This window comes from Aquarana catesbeiana, linkage group LG06 (assembly GCF_042186555.1).
Source record: "Aquarana catesbeiana isolate 2022-GZ linkage group LG06, ASM4218655v1, whole genome shotgun sequence".
Taxonomy (NCBI): Eukaryota; Metazoa; Chordata; class Amphibia; order Anura; family Ranidae; genus Aquarana; species Aquarana catesbeiana.
The window spans coordinates 229176032-229198208 of record NC_133329.1 but is presented as its reverse complement, the minus strand read 5'-3'; the positions used below and the strand labels follow the sequence as shown (position 1 = coordinate 229198208).

The 22177-nt window shown below is 43.8% G+C and overlaps 1 protein-coding gene across 6 annotated transcripts in view; it reads left to right on the top strand.

Moving 5' to 3' along the window:
- The window catches only part of ALG1 (ALG1 chitobiosyldiphosphodolichol beta-mannosyltransferase), a 128933-nt gene that overhangs the window by 80305 nt on the left and 26451 nt on the right, over positions 1 to 22177 (top strand). For all 6 annotated transcript variants that reach the window (XM_073633011.1, XM_073633012.1, XM_073633014.1 and 3 more), the window contains one exon: positions 11196 to 11255. In XM_073633011.1, coding sequence (XP_073489112.1) covers positions 11196 to 11255 — 60 coding nt within the window. The remainder of the gene's footprint in view (positions 1 to 11195; positions 11256 to 22177) is intronic.

Sequence of the window (22177 nt, the reverse complement as noted above, 5' to 3'; positions counted from 1 at the left end):
AATATGTACACTCATGTCGACCCATTCTACGTATTCATATAAAAGAATTTTTGAATATATATAAAAACTAGACAAATATCTATATACCAATGAGGCCATAGCGGAAAGTGGGGCACCTAAAATAGGTGCTAAATTCCTAGCAGGGGACTTTCTAACGCCATGTACCCGCTGAATTCTGGTAGGTCGCGAGGGATAAAAACTGAACCCAATGGAAAAAACACATATACTGTTGCAAATACACATAAAAGCACATAAATGAATCATACAAAAAAACACCTACACTAAATAGCTCAACGACTATCTATGTCCTAAAACAGGAGGACCCCAGCAAAACAGGTGGGGACCCTCCCAATCTAACTATAGATGTTCAATACCTCCCATGGCCATAGATGGTATATGTAATGGAAATATCTCCATAGGAAGGGGGAGGGACCCAACGTCACAAACGATAGGAGTGACATTGAATTAATCGAAGTTCTTAAGTATCGTGAGGGACCAAGATGGATCTCCCAAGGGGGAAGTGGCGGACTAGCAGAAATAGCACATATCATAGGACACTATGCAATTCAATTTCTTCATTCAGGCCTTTCGGGGCCAAAGTCCCTAAGGTGAAAATCCAGTAAGCCTCTCTGGTACACAGTAACTGGTACTTTTTACCACTGTCAAGATCATTGGGCATAGCTTCTAGGCCGAACACCCTAAGGCCATCTATACTACTGTCGTGAACCTCTATAAAGTGTCTTGGTATAGAATATTTATCCTTCTTTGTCAGGATGTTGCTTCTATGTTCGTTCATTCTAGTTCTCATAGATCTAGAGGTCCGACCGATGTACAGAAGGCCGCATGGACAAAGGAGCATCAAGGAGGTCATCAAGGCGGCGTGCGTTCCACCGGCGACAGATGGCAGTTGAAGGTCCCCCAATGTTTTTACTGGTATGTGTTATCCCCACAACATCCCTCAATACTCGGCAACTGCGGAGTTGGTACGGATGGTGCTATTGCCTGGCCACCTCTGTTTGTTAGCTCATACACTTGCACATAGGATATGGCCAGGATATTGTTCCTGTTAGACTACCTCCGCTTGCCTGCCTATGTAGTCTATTCCTGTACACTAGGATATGGTCTTCTACTAACCGCATTCATTGAATTATTGATTGATTGGTATATTTTTGCCATGGATGTGTGGGGAATATCGCCATGGTGTCACTATGGCGACAGAGTGACACCAGGGAGGGCCTTTACATCTTGGAGGGTGTGCTTCTTGTGTAGGTGGGCGTGGCCTTTGTGGGCAGGTGCGGGTGGTGATTGGGATGCATAGTTACACACATACATATATATAGAGGAGCTCTCACTTGCGAGCAGTCACTACCCGCTTAGGCTCTGAAGAAAGGGGTTCTCCCCCGAAACGCGTCAGCCATTGCCTTATCCACCTGATGTCCGGTCCCGGTTTCTTTCTGATGTCTGTCACTGCTCACCTGCAGCTATTGTCCATGCTTGTCATTCATGCTCGTTTGTGAGTATTCATTTGCTGTTTTACTTTTTTAATAAACGCTATCAGTGGTAATGCACTAGGTCGGTGCGCCCTCCTTTCTTTCTTTTCTGTTTTGTAGTCCATGAATACCCATTATTCTGAAGAGGGCTGCAAGACGGCAGACACCACTGAAGCATTCTGGCCTTACCACATATTGAGGTTCTAGATACCCGAGCGCAGAAGAGTTTTTTCGTTTTTGTTTGCTTTATTTGGGGACTCCAGCAGCTGGGTGAATAGTCTTTGTGTTAATAAGGACCAATCACCTATCAACAAGTATGGTATTATCTATTGAAGAAAGGCAGCTGAGGCGAGCGTCCCTGGCTAAGGGATTTTTGAACAGTATCAATAATTATGAACTGCGACCAGAAGGACCCGACAACATTGAGACTATTGAAGTTTCACTGAATAGAGAGGAGGCGATGATATCAGTTTTTTATAAACTTAAACATCTGCTAGAGAGTGAAATGACCCAGTGGTGGGATATTGTATTGTTGCAAAAATATTTGGAAGTTAATAGGATTCCCAGAGGGCTTAGACTCAACAAGTGTAGTTTCCTGGATGATGATATTGGTGAAGAATGGATTAGGGATATGCGATTCTTTATTAAATCTTAGTTGAACCTGATTATTAAACAAAGGGAGAGAAATTTAGATAGTATCAAGCTAGAAGTCACCAATATTCAGGAACAGCTAGTGGCGTTCACAGACTTAGAATCATTCACCGAATGGGATAAGAAAATCAATGAACAAACCATAGAGTTCGAGGCTGACCTGATTACTAGAAAATCAGGGAAATTTGAGAGGGATAGGCAGGATTACATGACAGGACGGGAGTTCAATTGGAAGAGGGATAGGATGGCTTCACTTCCCACTCTTGTATAGGAGGGGAGTAGGGAGCAAGAGCAACATCAGGTGACCATTGCTTCTAACACAACAAATAGTACATATAGGGGGAATCAAATTAGGGGTTCCAGCAACAACATTAATAACAAGAAAAAAAGCACCAAAAAGAAAAATCACTACCAGAATAAAAACAAGAATAAACACATACACAAGAATAAGAACAAAAACTATATCCATAGCTGCAGTAATTCTTCTAATAGTATTAGGCATCCCAATAGAGATAAAATACATCATGATCAGTCCAATAGTGGTTCCTCTAGTGGGTGGATAAATGATGATTTTCCTCCCCTCTGCACAACAAAAGCACTTCCCATAGACCCTGTTTCCAATGCCATCAATAACCAAGGAGAAAAGAGAATGGGGGACTGCTCCAGACATGACACTGAGAATATAGCCAATTTTCCCTCAATTAAGGAAACTATTATATATGAGGGAACTATGGGGATGCATCCACACATAGATGCACCAGCAAAGAACACACAGGAATCCCCCGAAAGATCAAGAACCCATGATCCATTGAAAAAAGGAGAGAATGCTACCAATATTGAGGTACCTAAATCTAACGATGAGGTTCCTTTTTTGGCGGAAGGAGCTGCGGGAAAGATGGTACCTGCAGCAAAGAAAAGCGGTGCTTCCCGACTACCATCACCCCTAAACACTCGAAGACAACTAAGACCACGAGGAGAGGGTGTAGAGGAGGGTGGAAAACTACTTCCAAAAAGGAATCCAAGGAACTAGAGAGCCATTCCACGATCAAAATATTCAATCTGTCCAAATGTGAACTTTTAGAAATAGAACTCGGATTACTTAGAAGAGGACTCAATTATGCTCCAGAGAGCCCCCCAAATCTGTTTGAACTCTTCATCGACCTCAATAAATTTATACGGAACCTCACTGTCAAGCGTCATTTTAGGCTGAAGGAGCTTAATGGAATAATTGATGATCACCCTGAGACGATAATTCCGACCGCCTCTATGTAGCCCCTAGACGAAGGAATACTAGAGATCTTGGAAGAACTCTATATAGAGGGAAGCCATGAGTACACCTATGAGGCCCCTCCTTCGATTCTTGAGGGAGAGATCATCAACGCCAACTTCAGACCTAGATCGAGCTTTTATCCCCATTGGAATAATGGTAATTTTATACCCACCTTCTATGAGGTAGTAATGGAGGAGTTTAGGAAGATTTGTGGGGAAAATACTCGGAAATATAACAAAGGCCATGAAGTTATTTTGGATGGCCCTCTGAATAGCCTGAGAACTAATTCCGATATTATAATCAGAAAAGCAGACAAGGGTGGAGGTCTGGTCATACAAGATAGAGACCAATATTTAGAGGAAGCATATAGATTGATCAGCGACTTCGATACATACGAAAGGCTCACCTGGGACCCAACGGCCATCTACAACATGGAGCTCAAAGAGCTTCTCGATAGAGCACTAGTCAATCAAGTTATTACTAAGAGTGAGTACCTATTCCTGTATTCGAAACATCCAGTGGTCCCATACTTCTACCATATCCCCAAAATACACAAGGATATGGAGAAGCCTCCAGGTAGACCAATTATTGCGGGAATGGACAGCCTGATCAGTAACCTTGGTAGTTATATTGACCATTTTCTCCAGGGGTTGGTAACAAATTTGCCGTCATTCATCAAGGATTCCAGCCATGCCCTAGAGATACTGAGTACCTATACATGGGAGAAAGGTTATAGATGGTTGTCTTTGGATGTAGCATCCTTGTATACATCCATCCAACACAAATTTGGCCTAAGAGCCATTGAGTATTACCTGGTGGAGGCACACCTCTTCAACCCTGCACAAGCACATTTCCTCTATGAGTGTATTGAGTTCACGTTGACTCATAACTACTTTATGTTCATGGATAGCTTTTATAGGCAGGTGAAGGGTATAGCTATGGGTGCCAGGTTCGCTCCCAGCTATGCGAACCTATTTATGGGTTATTAGGAGCTCAATTACATCTGGGCCAATAACCCTTTTGGAAGGAACTTGGTACTATACGCTTGATACATCGATGATGTTCTCATCATCTGGAGCGGCACTGATGAAGAGCTAGATGGGTTTCTAGCACATTGTGCAGAGAATCCTTTTGGTATTTCGTTCACACATGTGAACGATCAGTCCCTGATCTTTTTAGATCTTGAATTGCGAGTAGACGAGCTTGGAAGTATCTATTCCAAAACCCATTTTAAGCCACGTGCTGGCAATTCTTACCTCCATGCCCGCAGTCATCACCATCCCAGATGGATCCGCAATGTCCCATATGGCCAGTTTTGCAGACTTAGGCGGATGTGCACCCTGAAACAGGATTATGAGGAACAAAGCCTTGTCCTAAAGACCAAATTTAAGGAAAAGGGGTATAAGGATGAACATATTGAGGACGCCTTCAAGAAATATCTTGAGCTTTACGATAATGTTGGTGGTGAGGGCGAAAGAAGGTTGGGAACCCACGAAGATGCATCACAACAACAACCACAACTACAAGTACGTTTTTGTACGAGGTTCAATAATAAGGCTCCCTTAATCCATAAAATCTTCAAAAAGAATTGGAGGATTTTAGAACCGGATCCAATTCTGAAGACAAGCCTTCCTTCACACCCTAACCTGGTTTTCAGAAGACCTAAAAATTTGAGGAGCCTAATTGCCCCAAGTAGGGTGAAAAAGATCAAAAATAGAGGACTCTAGCCCTTGGGCAACAATTTTTGACCAAAAAGGCAGTTATAGATGTGGGAGTTCAAACTGCGGAAATTGTACCTACATGTGTCACAGAAAAAAAGACAGTAGGAGCTGATGGCAAGATCCACAAGATTAAACAATTCATTAACTACGGCACCGCCTATGTGGTCTATGGTCTCCTTTGTCCATGCGGCCTTCTGTACATCGGCTGGACCTCTAGATCTATGAGAACTAGAATGAACGAACATAGAAGCAACATCCTGACAAAGAAGGATAAATATTCTATACCAAGACACTTTCTAGAGTTTCACGACAGTAGTATAGATGGCCTTAGGGTGTTCGGCCTAGAAGCTATGCCCAATGATCTTGACAGTGGTAAAAAGTACCAGTTACTGTGTACCAGAGAGGCTTATTGGATTTTCACCTTAGGGACTTTGGCCCCGAAAGGCCTGAATTAAGAAATTGAATTGCATAGTGTCCTATGATATGTGCTATTTCTGCTAGTCCGCCACTTCCCCCTTGGGAGATCCATCTTGGTCCCTCATGATACTTAAGAACATCGATTAATTCAATGTCACTCCTATCGTTCGTGATGTTGGGTCCCTCCCCCTTCCTATGGAGATATTTCCATTACATATACCATCTATGGCCATGGGAGGTATTGAACATCTATAGTTAGATTGGGAGGGTCCCCACCTGTTTTGCTGGGGTCCTCCTGTTTTAGGACATAGATAGTCGTTGAGCTATTTAGTGTAGGTGTTTTTTTTGTATGATTCATTTATGTGCTTTTATGTGTATTTGCAACAGTATATGTGTTTTTTCCATTGGGTTCAGTTTTTATCCCTTGCGACTTACCAGAATTCAGCGGGTACATGGCGTTAGAAAGTCCCCTGCTAGGAATTTAGCACCTATTTTAGGTGCCCCACTTTCCGCTATGGCCTCATTGGTATATAGATATTTGTCTAGTTTTTATATATATATCCAAAAATTCTTTTATATGAATACGTAGAATGGGTCGACATGAGTGTACATATTTGTGCACATGTGTTGTGTCCACCTTTCTATCGATAATGAATTTCTATGATATTAATTATTAATGAGAATCACTATGATCCTTATTTTGTCACATTTTATCTCTTATCATTTTTATTTTTAATTCTATTTTAAAGTAAGGTTAGATTAGGTTCCCTTATGTACATATCTTTGAGAAGGCGTGTGTGTATGTGTATACATATACATATACATATATGTAGATTCTCCGGATGGGGTCTGCACAAAGATTCACAATACTATGTAATATATTTTTATATGGATTACAATGATTTTATCCTTTTTATTTACGTATTTCTGTATTTATTTGTACCACCCATATTACACTGGGGACTTTCTAATGACCAACTCCATGAGGATGACTTTCTCTGTTTGCTGTGTTTTCTGTGCGTCCTTGTCACCTTCCAGTATCAGCCTCCCCTTTTTGGCCCTCCCTCCCCTCCCTCCTCCCTCCCCCCTCCCCCCTCCCCTTTGGTTCCCTCCCTCATTCCAGTTTATTCAATACAATTAGACTGAGTCCATCCAGGGGTGATTAGCATCCTTTACACATTGTCCTGGATGTGCCAGGGGTGGATCCAGGGGGGGGGGGGCAACAGGGCAATTGCCCCCTCCGAGATTGTGGGTGGGCAGGGCAGGCATCGCTGTGGGTGAGAGTCGAGAGCCGGCGGGCGGCTCCACAGCTGAGAGCACGGGCGGCTCCGACTCCGTTGGTGAACAGCTGTGTGCAGCTCAGTGACAGTTTGTGAGCGGCTGCTGGCCAATCAGGGAGCCGGCGGGCGGGGGAGCAGAGAGATAACATCATCTCTCACCGCCCAGCGCCGCCCTGCATCCCTGCAGTTCTGCCCTCACTGTAGAATGTACAGGCAGCCACGGCAGCAGAGAGATTACATCATCTCTCTGCTGTCCCTGGGGCGGGATGCAGCGCTGACACATCCGCTCAGGATGAGCCCTGTGTTCGTTCTGCTCCCATCGCTCTCCCAGCGGCAGCAGCCAGCCCATTCCTCCCTGCCCAGCACTGATGACAGGGGGGTCACCAGTTAAATAAGCCTGACTCTGACTGGGACACAGCAGACAATTATAGCAGGCAAGTGACAATCCCCAACCTGTGGCATGGGACGTGGCAAGTGACAATCTGCAACGTGTGGCATGGGACGTGGCAAGTGACAATCTGCAACGTGTGGCATGGGACGTGGCAAGTGACAATCCGCAACGTGTGGCATGGGACGTGGCAAGTGACAATCTGCAACGTGTGGCATGGGACGTGGCAAGTGACAATCTGCAACGTGTGGCATGGGACGTGGCAAGTGACAATCTGCAACGTGTGGCATGGGACGTGGCAAGTGACAATCTGCAACGTGTGGCATGGGACGTGGCAAGTGACAATATGCAACGTGTGGCATGGGACGTGGCAAGTGACAATCCGCAATGTGTGGCATGGGACGTGGCAAGTGACAATCCGCAACGTGTGGCAAGTGACAATCCACATCTAGTGACAGGTGACATGGCACGTGACAATCCGCAACGTGTGGCAGGTGACAGTGGCAAGTGACACGCTCGGGGCTCCCACTGATTCTATGGTGAGTTGAACCATTTCATTTTTTATAACCATGTAATAATGCGCTTCAATCATCCTGACACCATAACAACCATGGTGCTGTGATGATTGAAGCGCTAACACCAGCCGTTTCCCCGTTAAATTTACCCCCAAAAAACATATTTTCTGGCAGTGCCCCTCCCGAGACTAGGCTCTGGATCCGCCCCTGGGATGTGCCTGCTTTTTGTGGATGCGTGCGCATCCACACATCACTGCTCTCAGCGAGCGCTAGGGCCACAGTGGTCGGAGGTAGCGTGTGGAACGCACATCCTCCCGCACTTCCGGGCCGCGGCTACTGCGCACGCGCGGGCGGAGTTGACGTCCAGGCTAGCCGGAATTCGCTGGTGGAGCGCAAACGTACCCGCACTTCCTGGTCATCAAGGCGGCGTGCATTCCACCAGTGACAGATGGCAGTTGAAGGTCCCCCGATGTTTTTACTGGTATGTGTTATCCCCACAACATCCCCCAATACACGGCAACTGCGGAGTTGGTACAGATGGTGCTATTGCCTGGCCACCTCTGTTTGTTAGCTCATACACTTGCACATAGGATATGGCCAGGATATTGTTCCTGTTAGACTACCTCCGCTTGCCTGCCTATGTAGTCTATTCTTGTACACTAGGATATGGTCTTCTACTAACCGCATTCATTGAATTATTGATTGATTGGTATATTTTTGCCATGGATGTGTGGGGAATATCGCCATGGTGTCACTATGGCGACAGAGTGACACCAGGGGGGGCCTTTACATCTTGGAGGGCTGTGCTTCTTGTGTAGGTGGGCGTGGCCTTTGTGGGCAGGTGCTGGTGGTGATTGGGATGCATAGTTACACACATACACACACATATATATATATATATATATATATATATATATATATATATATATATATATATATATATATATATAGAGGAGCTCTCACTTGCGAGCAGTCACTACCCGCTTAGGCTCTGAAGAAAGGGGTTCTCCCCCCGAAACGCGTCAGCCATTGCCTTATCCACCTGATGTGCGGTCCCGGTTTCTTTCTGATGTCTGTCACTGCGCACCTGCAGCTATTGTCCATGCTTGTCATTCATGCTCGTTTGTGAGTATTCATTTGCTGTTTTACTTTTTTAATAAACTCTATCAGTGGTAATGCACTAGGTCGGTGCGCCCTTCAGCTCACAGTGCATGTCAGAGCAAATGAGAATCATGAGGTCAAAGGAACTGCCTGAAGAGCTCAGAGACAGAATTGTGGCAAGGCACAGATCTGGCCAAGGTTACAAAAAATTTCTGCTGCACTTAAGGTTCCTAAGAGCACATTGGCCTCCATAATCCTTAAATGGAAGACGTTTGGGATGACCAGAACCCTTCCTAGAGCTGGCCGTCCGTCCAAACTGAGCTATCGGGGGAGAAGAGCCTTGGTGAGAGAGGTAAAGAAGAACCCAAAGATCACTGTGGCTGAGCTCCAGAGATGCAGTTGGGAGATGGGAGAAAGTTGTAGAAAGTCAACCATCACTGCAGCCCTCCACCAGTCGGGGCTTTATGGCAGAGTGGCCCGACGGAAGCCTCTCCTCAGTGCAAGACACATGAAAGCCTGCATGGAGTTTGCTAAAAAAAACACCTGAAGGACTCCAAGATGGTGAGAAATAAGATTCTCTGGTCTGATGAAACCAAGATAGAAGTTTTTGGCCTTAATTAATGTGTGGAGAAAACCAGGCACTGCTCGTCACCTGTCCAATACAGTCCCAACAGTGAAGCATGGTGGTGGCCGCATCATGCTGTGGGGGTGTTTTTCAGCTGCAGGGACAGGACGACTGGTTGCAATCGAGGGAAAGATAAATGCGGCCAAGTACAGGGATATCCTGGATGAAAACCTTCTCCAGAGTGCTCAGGACCTCAGACTGGGCCGAAGGTTTACCTTCCAACAAGACAATGACCCTAAGCATACAGCTAAAATAAGGAAGGAGTGGCTTCACAACAACTCCGTGACTGTTCTTGAATGGCCCAGCCAGAGCCCTGACTTAAACCCAATTGAGCATCTCTGGAGAGACCTAAAAATGGCTGCCCACCAACGTTTACCATCCAACCTGACAGAACTGGAGAGGATCTGCAAGGAGGAATGGCAGAGGATCCCCAAATCCAGGTTTGAAAAACTTGTGGCATCTTTCCCAAAAAGACTCATGGCTGTATTAGATCAAAAGGGTGCTTCTACTAAATACTGAGCAAAGGGTCTGAATACTTAGGACCATGTGATATTTCAGTATTTTTTTTTTAATAAATCTGTAAAAATGTCAACAATTCTGTGTTTTTCTGTCAATATGGGGTGCTGTGTGTACATTAATGAGGAAAAAAATGAACTTAAATGATTTTAGCAAATGGCTGCAATATAACAAAGAGTGAAAAATTTAAGGGGGTCTGAATACTTTCCGTCCCCACTGTATATAGCACCGAAAGTTTGTGCAATGCTTGACAAAATGAGGGGAGACGGTACTGTTACAATATCATTCAATACAAGATGGATCAGATGGAAAAAGCAACTGTTCTGTATTTGTGAACATACAGTAGAATATCAAAGACACAACTTCACGCAAAATAACACTTCCTTAACCTTCAGGCCTCATGCACATTGGACGTTTTTGGACGTTTTTACAGCAGCTGTTTTTGGCTTCAGACATTTTTTCTACAGTCAATAAACTCCCCATCATGTTATCCTATGTGTCCATGCACACATAGGCTGTTATCAGCAGTTTTTATCTGGGGTGTTTTTTGGCTTTAAAAACAAAAACAAAAAAAAACTAGTGGGTTCTGAGAGGGGTTTTTCAGCTGTTTTCAACTGTAAAAACGCTCTGTCAAAAAAATGTCAATAAACACTCAAAAACACGGCTCACCATTGTTCTTTTACGTTTTTGATCCATTGAAAAAAAGCGCTACTAATGCAGAAAAAACGCTAATAAACGATATTGCAAAAACATTGAAAAACTCACTGCATAGCTACTGGCGTTTTTTTTTTTTTTTTTATACCGTTATTTTATTGTTTAGTGTGCATGAGGCCTTAAACTCCAAAAAGGAGAAGGAGTAGGTGTGTGTGTGTGTGTGTGTGTGTGTGTGTGTGTGTGTGTGTGTGTGTGTGTGTGTGTGTGTGTGTGTGTATATAAAAACAAGGAGACACTGAAAGCATTACAGGAGTAGGTTTAGTAGTAGACATGAATTGGTCTATTTCTGTTCATCAGTTCAAAAAAGTGTGATTTTAGTGCTATAAACAATATAATCTATAACCTTCCAAATGGTAGAATATTTTTGGTAGACACTGGCGTATTTAACGGTTTACCTGGAGTTCTTTCATAGATGCTTTTTCATCTAAAGATTTGCTTGTTGCTTTTTTTCATCCATAATAACTCCTTACGCTTTTAATGTTTTGTGTGTTCCTTTTGTTGTTATAGACTATGATGAGTTCATCAGCAATGGAAGCACTCTTCCTTCCCTTGTTTGCGTAATTACAGGTAATAGTTACTTTTGAAGTGAACATGAAGTAAAAAATAAGTACCTAACCTATTCTAGCAACCCATACCAAGAAATATCCATGTGCCTGACTGGCATGTTCAGGTTCCCCCGAATCCTTGGACATTCTGATATGAACATATCAACCCAGGTTGCTGGGTTGCATGCCTGGCCATTCCTATTCCTGCTTCCTAAGACTAACTATTTTGGCCATTGGGGTTGCCTATTACAGGGATGGGGCAATAGTAAGTCTTATGCCCCGTACACACGGTCGGACTTTGTTCGGACATTCCGACAACAAAATCCTAGGATTTTTTCCGACTGATGTTGGCTCAAACTTGTCTTGCATACACACGGTCACACAAAGTTGTCGGAAAATCCGATCGTTCTAAACGCGGTGACGTAAAACACGTACGTCGGGACTATAAACGGGGCAGTGGCCAATAGCTTTCATCTCTTTATTTATTCTGAGCATGCGTGGCACTTTGTCCGTCGGATTTGTGTACACACGATCGGAATTTCCGACAACGGATTTTGTTGTCGGAAAATTTTATCTCCTGCTCTCCAACTTTGTGTGTCGGAAAATCCGATGGAAAATGTCCGATGGAGCCCACACACGGTCGGAATTTCCGACAACACGCTCCGATCGGACATTTTCCATCGGAAAATCCGACCGTGTGTACGGGGCATTACAGTGGAACTAAACTCTCCCAGTTAACACTAACTATTTTTAATCCTTATGCTGCTAGCTTTCATCAAAAATGAATAGGCTGAAATCGTGCTGCACTCGGATTGCATGCATTCCTGCGCGATCCATGGCGTGAACCAGCCCAATAAGTAGAATTAAAGAAAACACTTTTTTCTTTTCATTTTGGATAGAGTAAAGGAGTATTGTAACCCTGTCAGTGTTGTGTTGTGTTTTTTCCATCTGTATCCCTTTGGGGAGATTTCCCTTAACTTCCTGTCCCATAGCCAAAACAGGAAGTAGGAGGAAATCCCTCCAAAATGAGGGAAACCCTGGTTCCCCCCAGAACTAGTGTCCCCATTGGGATTTTGTTTCAGTGATAATGGTAAACCGGACAAATAGAGAGGGTGAATCTCTCTAATGGGGGCACAGACAGAAATAAAACCCTGACAAGAGTTCTAATTCCTCCCCACTCTATCCAAAACTAAACATTTTAAGTGATTGGGTTTCGATCTGTGTCAAGGGTGCCTATATAGAAATGAGAGTTGTTAGACATGGAGAAATTGTGTTACTGCCCACTTTCACAGTAGCCTTTGTGGGCAGCACAGTGGTGTAGTGGTTAGCACTACACCACTGTGTACATTCCAGACTTCAGGCTGTAATTGTCTGCAAAGGATTTGCAACCAAGTATTAAAAAGTGAAAGTTTGATGGATGATTGTTAATCTGTCCCATTACTTTTGGTCCCTTAAAAAGTGGGAGGCACATTTACAAACTGTTGTAATTCCTACACCGTTCACCTGATTTAGATGTAAATACCCTCAAATTAAAGCTGAAAGTCTGCAGTTAAAGCACATCTTGTTTATTTCATTTCAAATCCATTGTGGTGGTGTATAGAGCCAAAAAGATTAGAATTGTCCCAATGTTTATGGACCTGACTGTAAATATTCGGGGAGATTTTATTCCTTAAGATCGGTGCCCTCCGGTAGATAAATGTGGGATATTTAGGCAGAAAACTGACTAGCGTCTTATCCCTTAATAAAATCGGCCAATGTTTTTTTTAACAGTATACTCAAGTGATTTATATTCTCTATTAAAATCCGTCAGAAAAGCTATATTGTTGGTATGTTTATTTATTATTTTTGGTTTATGTTCCAATAGGCACTGTCAATGTTTTTAACTTGTGCCTGAATGGGTACTAATATATTATCATGATAGGCCTTTTATTTGAACCTGTTTACCACAAGTTCAGATTGTTGGACATAGTCTTCCATTTTAGCACAATTGCGTAGAATACGCATAAGCTGTCCTTTAGGGATAGCCCCCAGCCATTTTGGCCCATGGCAACTAGCTGTAGGAATGTACCTGTTTCTGTCTTTGAAAAAAGGTTTTGGTGGCTATTCTTCCATTCTGTTTGGTAAGTACTAGATCTAGGAAACTTAGTTAATATACAGTATTTTACAAAAGTGAGTACACCGCTCACATTTTTGTAAATATTTTATTATATCTTTTCATGTGACAACACTGAAGAAATGAGACTTTGCTACAATGTAAAGTAGTGAGTGTACAGCTTGTATAACAGTGTAAATTTGTTATCCCCTCAAAATAACTCAACACACAACCATTGATGTCTAAACCGCTGGCAACAAAAGTGAGTACACCCCTAAGTGAAAATGTCCAATTTGGGCCCAAAGTGTCAATATTTTGTGTGGCCACCATTATTTTCCAGTACTGCCTTAACCCCCTTTGGCCATGGATTTCACCAGAGCTTCACAGGTTGCCACTGGAGTCCTTTTCCACTCCTCCAAGACAACATCACAGAGCTGGTAGATGTTAGAGACCTTGTGCTCCTCCACCTTCCATTTGAGGATGCCCCACAGATGCTCAATAGAGTTTAGGTCTGGAGACATGCTTGGCCAGTCCATCACCTTTACCCTCAGCTTCTTTAGCAAGACAGTGGTCGTCTTGGAGGTGTGTCTGGGGTTGTTATCTTGGTGGAATACGGCCCTGCAGCCCAGTCTCCGAAGGTAGGGGATCATGCTCTGCTTCAGTATGTCACAGTACATGTTGGCATTCATGCTTCCCTCAATGAACTGTAGCACCCCAGTGTCGGGAGCAGCACTTATGCAGCCCCAGACCAAGACACTCCCACCACCATGCTTGACTGTACGAGTCATAAGACACCGGGGAGGAAAATGGCTAATTGGGCCGAATTTGGACATTTTCACTTAGGGGTGTACTCACTTTTGTTGCCAGCAGTTTAGACATTAATGGCTGTGTTGAGTTATTTTGAGGGGACAGCAAACGTACATTGTTATACAAGCTGTACACACTACTTTACATTGTAGCAACGTGTAATTTCTTCAGTGTTGTCACATGAAAAGATATAATAAAATATTTACAAAAATGTGAGGGGTGTACTAATTTTTGTAGGTCCCAAGTCCCAGTAAATTTTAGCCAATAGTTGTCATTCTAAAGTAGCAGATTTAAGGTAGGATATCGGTGAATGACGTTGTTGGACAAAGAACTCTGGTATGGGAGATTTATTCCATCTTTTTGGCCCAAAAGAGTGGACACTCCTCACCCGACTAGTGTCTACATGTCAAGAGTGTCTAATACAGCTAATACAGTGTACATATAATTTTTAGCATATTGCGTCACAAGCGAATAGGCGGTACACTTCCGTTATACAAAACATTCTAACCTTTTAAAAATCAACCTATGCATCCTAACCCTTACAAGTTCTGCAAACCATATATAATTTTAACTTTATACAAAACTTTCGTTTCTCTGCAGTATGCTCTTGCGGTTCCTTCATCTGTCCTAAATGATGTCAGCAAGCAAGCTTTTTGCACAGAAAGAGGAATGTAGCAGATTCCTGTGAGGGGGGAGTCACAAGTAGCTTCAACATGAAATACAAGAAATATGATTCTTAGCTGAAATTCTAAATCAGTCTTACTACACACATAACTATGGCCATGTAAACTGACCCTCGTTGCCACTTCATTCCCCCCTTTGATCATAATCATAGTGATTAATATGAGCGAGATTAAGCATCACTAGATAACATACAGTTTTTTTTTTTTTCTTTCTTCTTTATGGTGGCCTCACTAGCAGGCACAAAACATTCTTCTACCTAGACTATTCCCCATTGTCAGCTCCAGTCGGGTCTCTCATTAACTTATAAAACACTGGAATAGTGACCCTTGGCCCATGGTATCAATAAGAATGCAAAAAGAGTAAAAATATTAGCACTCCATACACTATAGGGAGAATCAGAAAATAATTAAAACTTGTCTCTAATACTTGAGTTGGTGATCAGGGTATGGTTTACCAGCTTACCGGTGGAGCTAAAGCTCCGCGCAGTTAGCCAAGTTTTATAGGGTGCACAAGTGGGGTTATAACAGGTTATCTGATTTTCAATGGGGCACATTGAATAGGTAGTCCCTTTATGTATGCAGGTACCAGCTTCTGTGCCCTTGCATTGATAATGAGAGTGCCACAGTAACATCTTGGTAGCTATGCATCCTACTCTGGTGGTCTTTATACAAGGGTCACATGAATTACCCTCCCCCCTTTTTAGCTCGGCCAGTATCACTGCTATGGCTATCAACAGTCTCATTATAAAGATTTTAGTAAACATTACATCGATGAATATCCTCAAGCTTCAGCTTATGCGTAGAACAACCAGCGTCCGGGCTGTGGTTGGAGCAGAGCTTAGTAGATGTCCTTGATCTTCCGCCGTGCGTTGACACAGCAGCTTCCAGGGGTGTGCTGGCCGCAGGGCTGGAGTTCTTCCTTCTGATTTCTCTGGTCAATCTCAGTCTCAAAGGATCTTGGGGATGTATTGTACTGTGCCAGGAGTCTGTGAGGTCAGCAGCTCATTTTACCCTGGAGTGGTGTATCCAGGGTGTCACCTCAGCTACCTTAATGGCTGTTGGGGTAGATAGCAGAACAGTGTAAGGACCTCTCCAATTTGGCCCTAGTGGGGTTAAGTTCCACTCCTTTACCCACAATGTATCTCCTGGTTTAAAGGGGTCTACTGGCTTCGACAGGCTTATGGGAAGTTTCTCTTGAACCCATTTCCCTATGTCTTGCTTACTCTCCCCAAGTCTCTCTATCAGTTCACGGTTAACTACCCCTCCTATCTGATGCAAGTCTCCTCTTATCCCTCTAATGATGGGTGGGGGCCTACCATACAGTACCTTAAGGGGACAGATTTGTCCTCTTTGTTGGGATACTCCAAATTCTCAGTAAAGCAATGGGCAATATCAAGGTCCATTTCATTTGGGTTTCCTGACAGAGCTTGGCCAGTTGTGACTTGAGCGTGCGGTTCATTCGTTCAACTTTTCCAGAGCTTTGGGGCCTATATGCAGTATGTAGTTTCCAAGTAATCTTAAGTGCTGTTGCTAATTCCTGGAAGCACTTGTGGACAAAGGCAGGGCCATTGTCTGAGCCTATGGCGAAGGGGATTCCATATCTGGGGATAAACATCTTTTACAAAACTGCTTCCGTCAATAAAGTACTCAAAGTTTGGACTTTCCAAGGGGCTGTCTTTCAAGTCTGGTCGGCTTGCATATCCATTACCTGGAGACAGTCATGAGTTAAGGGTTCTTGTGAGGTGGGGAGCAGAGTGGCTGGGTTTAAAGTGTTTACAGTCTCTAAGTGGATACAAGGATTTTCACACAGCATAGCTTGATATTTAACCAGTCGCCTGTTAGTGAACCAGTGATTTCCCTTGTAATCCATTAATGCCTGTACTTGGTGTGGGACTCAGACATAGGTCTCCTGACCTAATGACAACTTGTCAGCTTCGGCCACAATGAGGGCTGTTGCTGCGATGGCCCGCAGGCAGGATGACCATACCTGAGTTACAGTGTCCAGTTGTTTTGAAAGGTATGCTACAGGGCGCTGCCACAACCCCAAGTATTACTGCTATTCCTTGTTTTTCACTGACATACAAATAGAGGACTTTTTGGCTATCTGGCAGGCCTAGTGCAGGAGCCTGCACTAGGGAGACCTTAATGTCTTGGAATGCTCTGTTTTGTTGTTCTCCCCATTGAAAGGGTTCCTTTTCTCCCCCCTTTGTGGGTTCATAGAGGGGTCTGGCTTTTGTGGCAAAGTCCGGTATCCAGATTTGGCAGAATCCTGCCACCCCCAGGAATTCACGTACTTGCCGTCTGGTAGTCGGGGTGGGAATCTGACAAATAGCTTCTCTCCTGCCTTCTCCCAATTGTCTCTGTCCTTGTGATGCTTTGAATCCCAGGTACTTTACAGTCTCTTGGCACAATTGCGCCTTTCTCCGGGACACCTTATAACCTGCCTCCCCCAGTAATTGTAACCGTTCATTAGTGACCGCTGGGTGCATGGTCATTACAGCCTGAATGACCGCTCTGAGGTCTTGAACAGGACGACAGTGAGCTGTTCCGTGTTTCTGTACTGGGAGTAGAGGTGTATTCCAGGGAGACTGACAGGGTTTTAGAATTCCATAGTGTAGGAATTTGTTTAAGTACTTTTGTATTCCTATTAGGGCTTTTCGAGGGACTGGGTACTGTTTCAGGCTCACAGGAGTGGCTCCTTATTTTAATTCAATAAGGATTGGGGGAAATGTGTCTGGCTAATCCTGGTGGGTTGTCTTCTGCCCATAGTCTCAGGATGTCTTGCAGTATGCGGGCTTCAAAGGGATGGGGCAATTTTAGGATAGCCTGTCCGTCAGATTGGAAGTATATGAGTTTAGCAAGTAAGTCTCTGTCCAGCAAGGGAATAGGGCAATCCGGCATGTACAGGAACTGATGTTGGACTTGATGCCCCCCCCCCCCCCCCCAAACTACAAAGTCTTTCTAATAGGAAGGGTCTTTTGACTTTATGCTTCTGCACTGCTTGGTTAATTCTGTGTCTCTCCTCAGTATTAAAAAGGGTCAATAAAAGTTGCTGGCAGTCAGACCAAGTGGGGTTATGGGTCTGAGTTATTGACCGGAGCAGATCTGTCAAGGCTTGGGGCTTCTCAGAGTAGGCAGGGTTATGAATCTTCCAGTTCAGTAAATCTGTTGTGGTAAAAAAAGGGGTGTAAACTAGAGTCCGATGTTCCCCCACCACCTGTTCTCTTAGGGGCATTTGCAAAGGTATGTTGAAAGACGGGGCAAGGGTCCGGCTATTTGCATCAGGATTTCTCGGAGTGGAAGTGGACACTTGATTGGGGAGCCCATTGACTACTACTGAATTCCCTATTTCTGTCCTGCCTATACCCAGAGTGTTACGGGTTGGGAGTATATTTACTGAGATTTGGCATTGACAAACTTGCTGAATCTGATGTAGGTGGACAACAACTTGAGTCCTCTTGTTTACTGGACGGGGCATTTGGACATGGCTCTGACCTGTCTCTATCTGAGGTCCGTTCATCTACATATGGGGGAGGCTGATTTGTCTCTTCGGGTTGAGGATACATGTGTTTTGTTTGTTTTGTCAGTGGCACTACTCTTGTCATAACCATAATTCTGCACTGTTCCTCTTTTTTTGTGGCTTCTATCCACTGCAGGTCTTTATCTCCCATTTGTCCAAAGGATGCACAATCATCCAGACGGACGTTTTCTCCTAGCTGACTGACTGACTGAGGATTTGTCCGAAAGATGCACAATCATCTGGACGAACATTCCTCCTGACTGACTAGCTGAGGATTTATCCGAAAGATGCACAATCATCCGGACGGATATTCCTCCTAACTGACTGGCTGAGGATTTATTCGAGGGATGCACAATCATCCGAACGAACAGTCCTTCTGGAAGGTGCGTCTTGGTCATGTTTCTGTGAGTTTTGAACTAATATTCTCAAATAATTGGTCAATGGTCTCTAAGTCAAAGGTTCCCTGTGGGGGCCACCGTGCTCCATAGCGGGGCCAATCTTTCTCACACAATGTTATCAGTTTCTCATGACTAAGTTTTTAATTGCAGTTCTTAGAAAATCCCTTCCTAAAGTTGGAGATCATGGATTGTAGGGGAGATTCAACACTATGTTTCCCACCCATTCTTGTAACCTAAAAGACACCAAGACAGACACAGAGGGTAGGGTAAATGATGAGAATTCAGTAAGGGGTCTGAATCCTCGACACAAGTAGGAACAATAGACAACGCTTCCCTCGGTCAGTGGCCTGGGCGCGGTCTCCCGGCCAGGAAACGCACTTAGAGGACAACTGTCACCTCACCACAAAGTGAGGTCTCATACACATGTCAATCATACCAGACACTCCCACCCAAAAATTATTGACTGACTGAGGATTCGTCCGAAAGATGCACAATCATCTGAATGGACGTCTCTCTTGGAAGGTGATCAGGCTTCCCTTCTCTCGATCCGTCGAGAGGCTGGCTGGCTGTCTGACTGTTATCCAAAAACAAAAGTAAAAAGACTCTCACCTGTTCCCGTTGGAGCTCCAGCTATCTATTTCTCAATTCCCAGGTCCTTTTGACGCTACCAAGGTCGTCCACAGCAGGCCGCCAAATGGGACACAGCGCAGTCTCCTAGATAACAGTTCTAGAAGGCACCTTTTGAGACTACGATATAGCCCACAGGGCTGGCCTCTCGGACCACTCCTTGTAGGTCTGGTGGAAAACAGTGCCACCTGCCTCAACAGTTCACACCGATATTCCCCCCTCACGGCCAAATGCACCAAATAAAGTAGCAGATTTAAGGTAGGATATCGGTGAATGACATTGTTGGACAAAGAACTCTGGTATGGGAGATTTATTCCATCTTTTTGGCCCAAAAGAGTGGACACTCCTGACCCGACTAGTGTCTACATGTCAAGTGTGTCTAATACAGCTAATACAGTGTACATATAATTTTCAGCATATTGCGTCACAAGCAAACAGGCGGTACACTTCCGTTATACAAAACATTCTAACCTTTTAAAAATCAACCTATGCATTCTAACCCAGACAAGTTCTGCAAACCATATATATTTTTAACTTTATACAAAACTTTTGTTTCTCTGCAGTATGCTCTTACAGTTCCTTCATCTGTCTTAAATGATGTCAGCAAGCAAGCTTTTTGCACAGAAAGAGGAATGTAGCAGATTCCTGTGATGGGGGAGTCACAAGTAGCTTCAACATGAAATACAAGAAATATGATTCTTACCTGAAATTCTAAATCGGTCTTACTACACACATAACTATGGCCATATAAACTGACCCTCGTTGCCACTTCAATTCATACCGGCGAGAAACCTAGACAAATATTCTATGGTTCCATTCCATAAAATGACAATATTGTCAATGTAACGCTTATAAAGAGTAATCTCTGGTAAGGTCTCATTGAAGATGGTCTGTTCTTCCCACTGGCTGAGGAGAAGATTGGCCACGCCCTTGATTTGGTTATAGTGGGAACCCTCATGCCAGAAGTAATTATTTTGACATGGCCAGGTCTAATAAATCCACCAAAAACTTATTTTGTTCACTTTTAAAGTGGATGTAAACCTGATTCATGAAATTTGAGCTGGGCACATATATCAGCAGTGTTTTTGTATCTCTCTTCAAAGCACTAAGACTTTCTCCTGCTCCGTTCTTCTGTTATCAACATGAGAACTTCAGACAAGTTCTCCGTCAACTGGGATAAAAGCAGCCTGGGTTTTGTGTTGGGGAGGATGCTATAAATAGATTAGCAGCGTGCTGAACTATTCAACAAAACAGAGCTGAAAGTCTCTATCTATGAGTAGGGGTATGTGCCTTTCCTCCAATCAGCTGTCTTGGCTGTATGCCCAGGCTTCACTGCAGTGCTGAACAGGAAGAGAAAATCTCCTAACACTAAAGAATATATAAAGCTGAAGACAGCAGATATACATGCAAAACTTATGTTGGGAGATTTGTTTCATCCCTGTGTATCTGTGGCTGGGTATATGTGAGGGTTTACATCCATGTTAAGGGTAGTATGAGCGTTGAGTGCTCTCTTGGTGGTAGAGAGCACGTCCTGATGTCTTAATGTCTCCACATCAATGGTGACTAGAATTGTGTCATCCGTGATGGGAGTATCCTGCAAGTTCATCAGGTGCTTTCTATCCCTAAGATAAGATGGGCAATCCTGGACAATAGGCTGTAGAAAACAGTCTATGTATTCGCCCACTCCTGAAAATACTGAATCTATGCCACAAAGTATAGGTCTTCCGGGAGGGCATTGTTTGTTTTTGTAGATTTTTGGGAGCTGGTATATAACTGGCAACATGGGAGCTTCAGGAATAAGGTATCTTGCTTATTTTTTAGTCATTACTCACCTATTTTTGGCTTTCTTGATAAGCCTAGTTAGTGTGGCTTTTAGTTTATTAGTAGGATTCCCACCTAATTTCTTACACGTGTTTTTATCCCCCACTACTCGATTCACTTCTAAAGAAAGAGGATTTTGAGAAAGAGCCACAATCCCTCCCACCTTGTCAACCATTTGGATGGCTATGTTTTTCTTTTTCTCGAGGGCCTCTAAACCTGTATGTTTCCTTTCCTGTGTCCCACTTTGGTCTTTATTAAACTTATATCCTGTTCCACCATGGACTTAAATACTTCTAAAAAATGATTGGAAGATGTTTTAGGATTAAATATAGAGCGATTTTTCAAACCACTATCTTGGTACTCGTTGTGTTCCCTAGTCTTAGATTCTGCTGGGGTTTTTTCAATGAAATGTTTTTTAATATTAAGCTTCCTAATGAACCTTTCAGTATCTATAAAAGCATCAAAACAATCTAAGCCCTTGTCTGGGGCATATATTAGACCAAGTTCCAAAACCTTCAATTCATTGGCGGTGAACGTCTCATAACTCAAGTTGAAGGTACCCTGGCCTATTGGTCTCTTTCTTTTGGTTCTTTCTGCCTCCTCTCCGTCCCCTAGGACATCTTTGTACCCCATTCTGTTGCCAGTGTGGGGCTTCCCACTGTTGCCATTCTGGGGGCTCCTGTTGGTACCATGATGTCGGAGGTCCCCCTTGGTGTTGGGGTATCCACGGTTGGTTCCAATGATGTCCCCCTCTTTCTTCTCTGGGGCCAAAAGGTCCTTTGTTGGAAGCCCAACCACCCCTCCTCTGAGGTCCTGGTGGGTCACCATGTCCCCTCAGTGGAAAACCCCTTGGGTAGTGGTTCCCCCTAAAGGGTTCATATACATATTGCAATTGTGTGTAGGTACTCCATAGCTATTGGGTTCCTGATGATAAAAATTTCTAGGTGTTCCAGGATATTGTTTGGGCTGTGGCTACACCTCCCCTCCCTGGGTTCC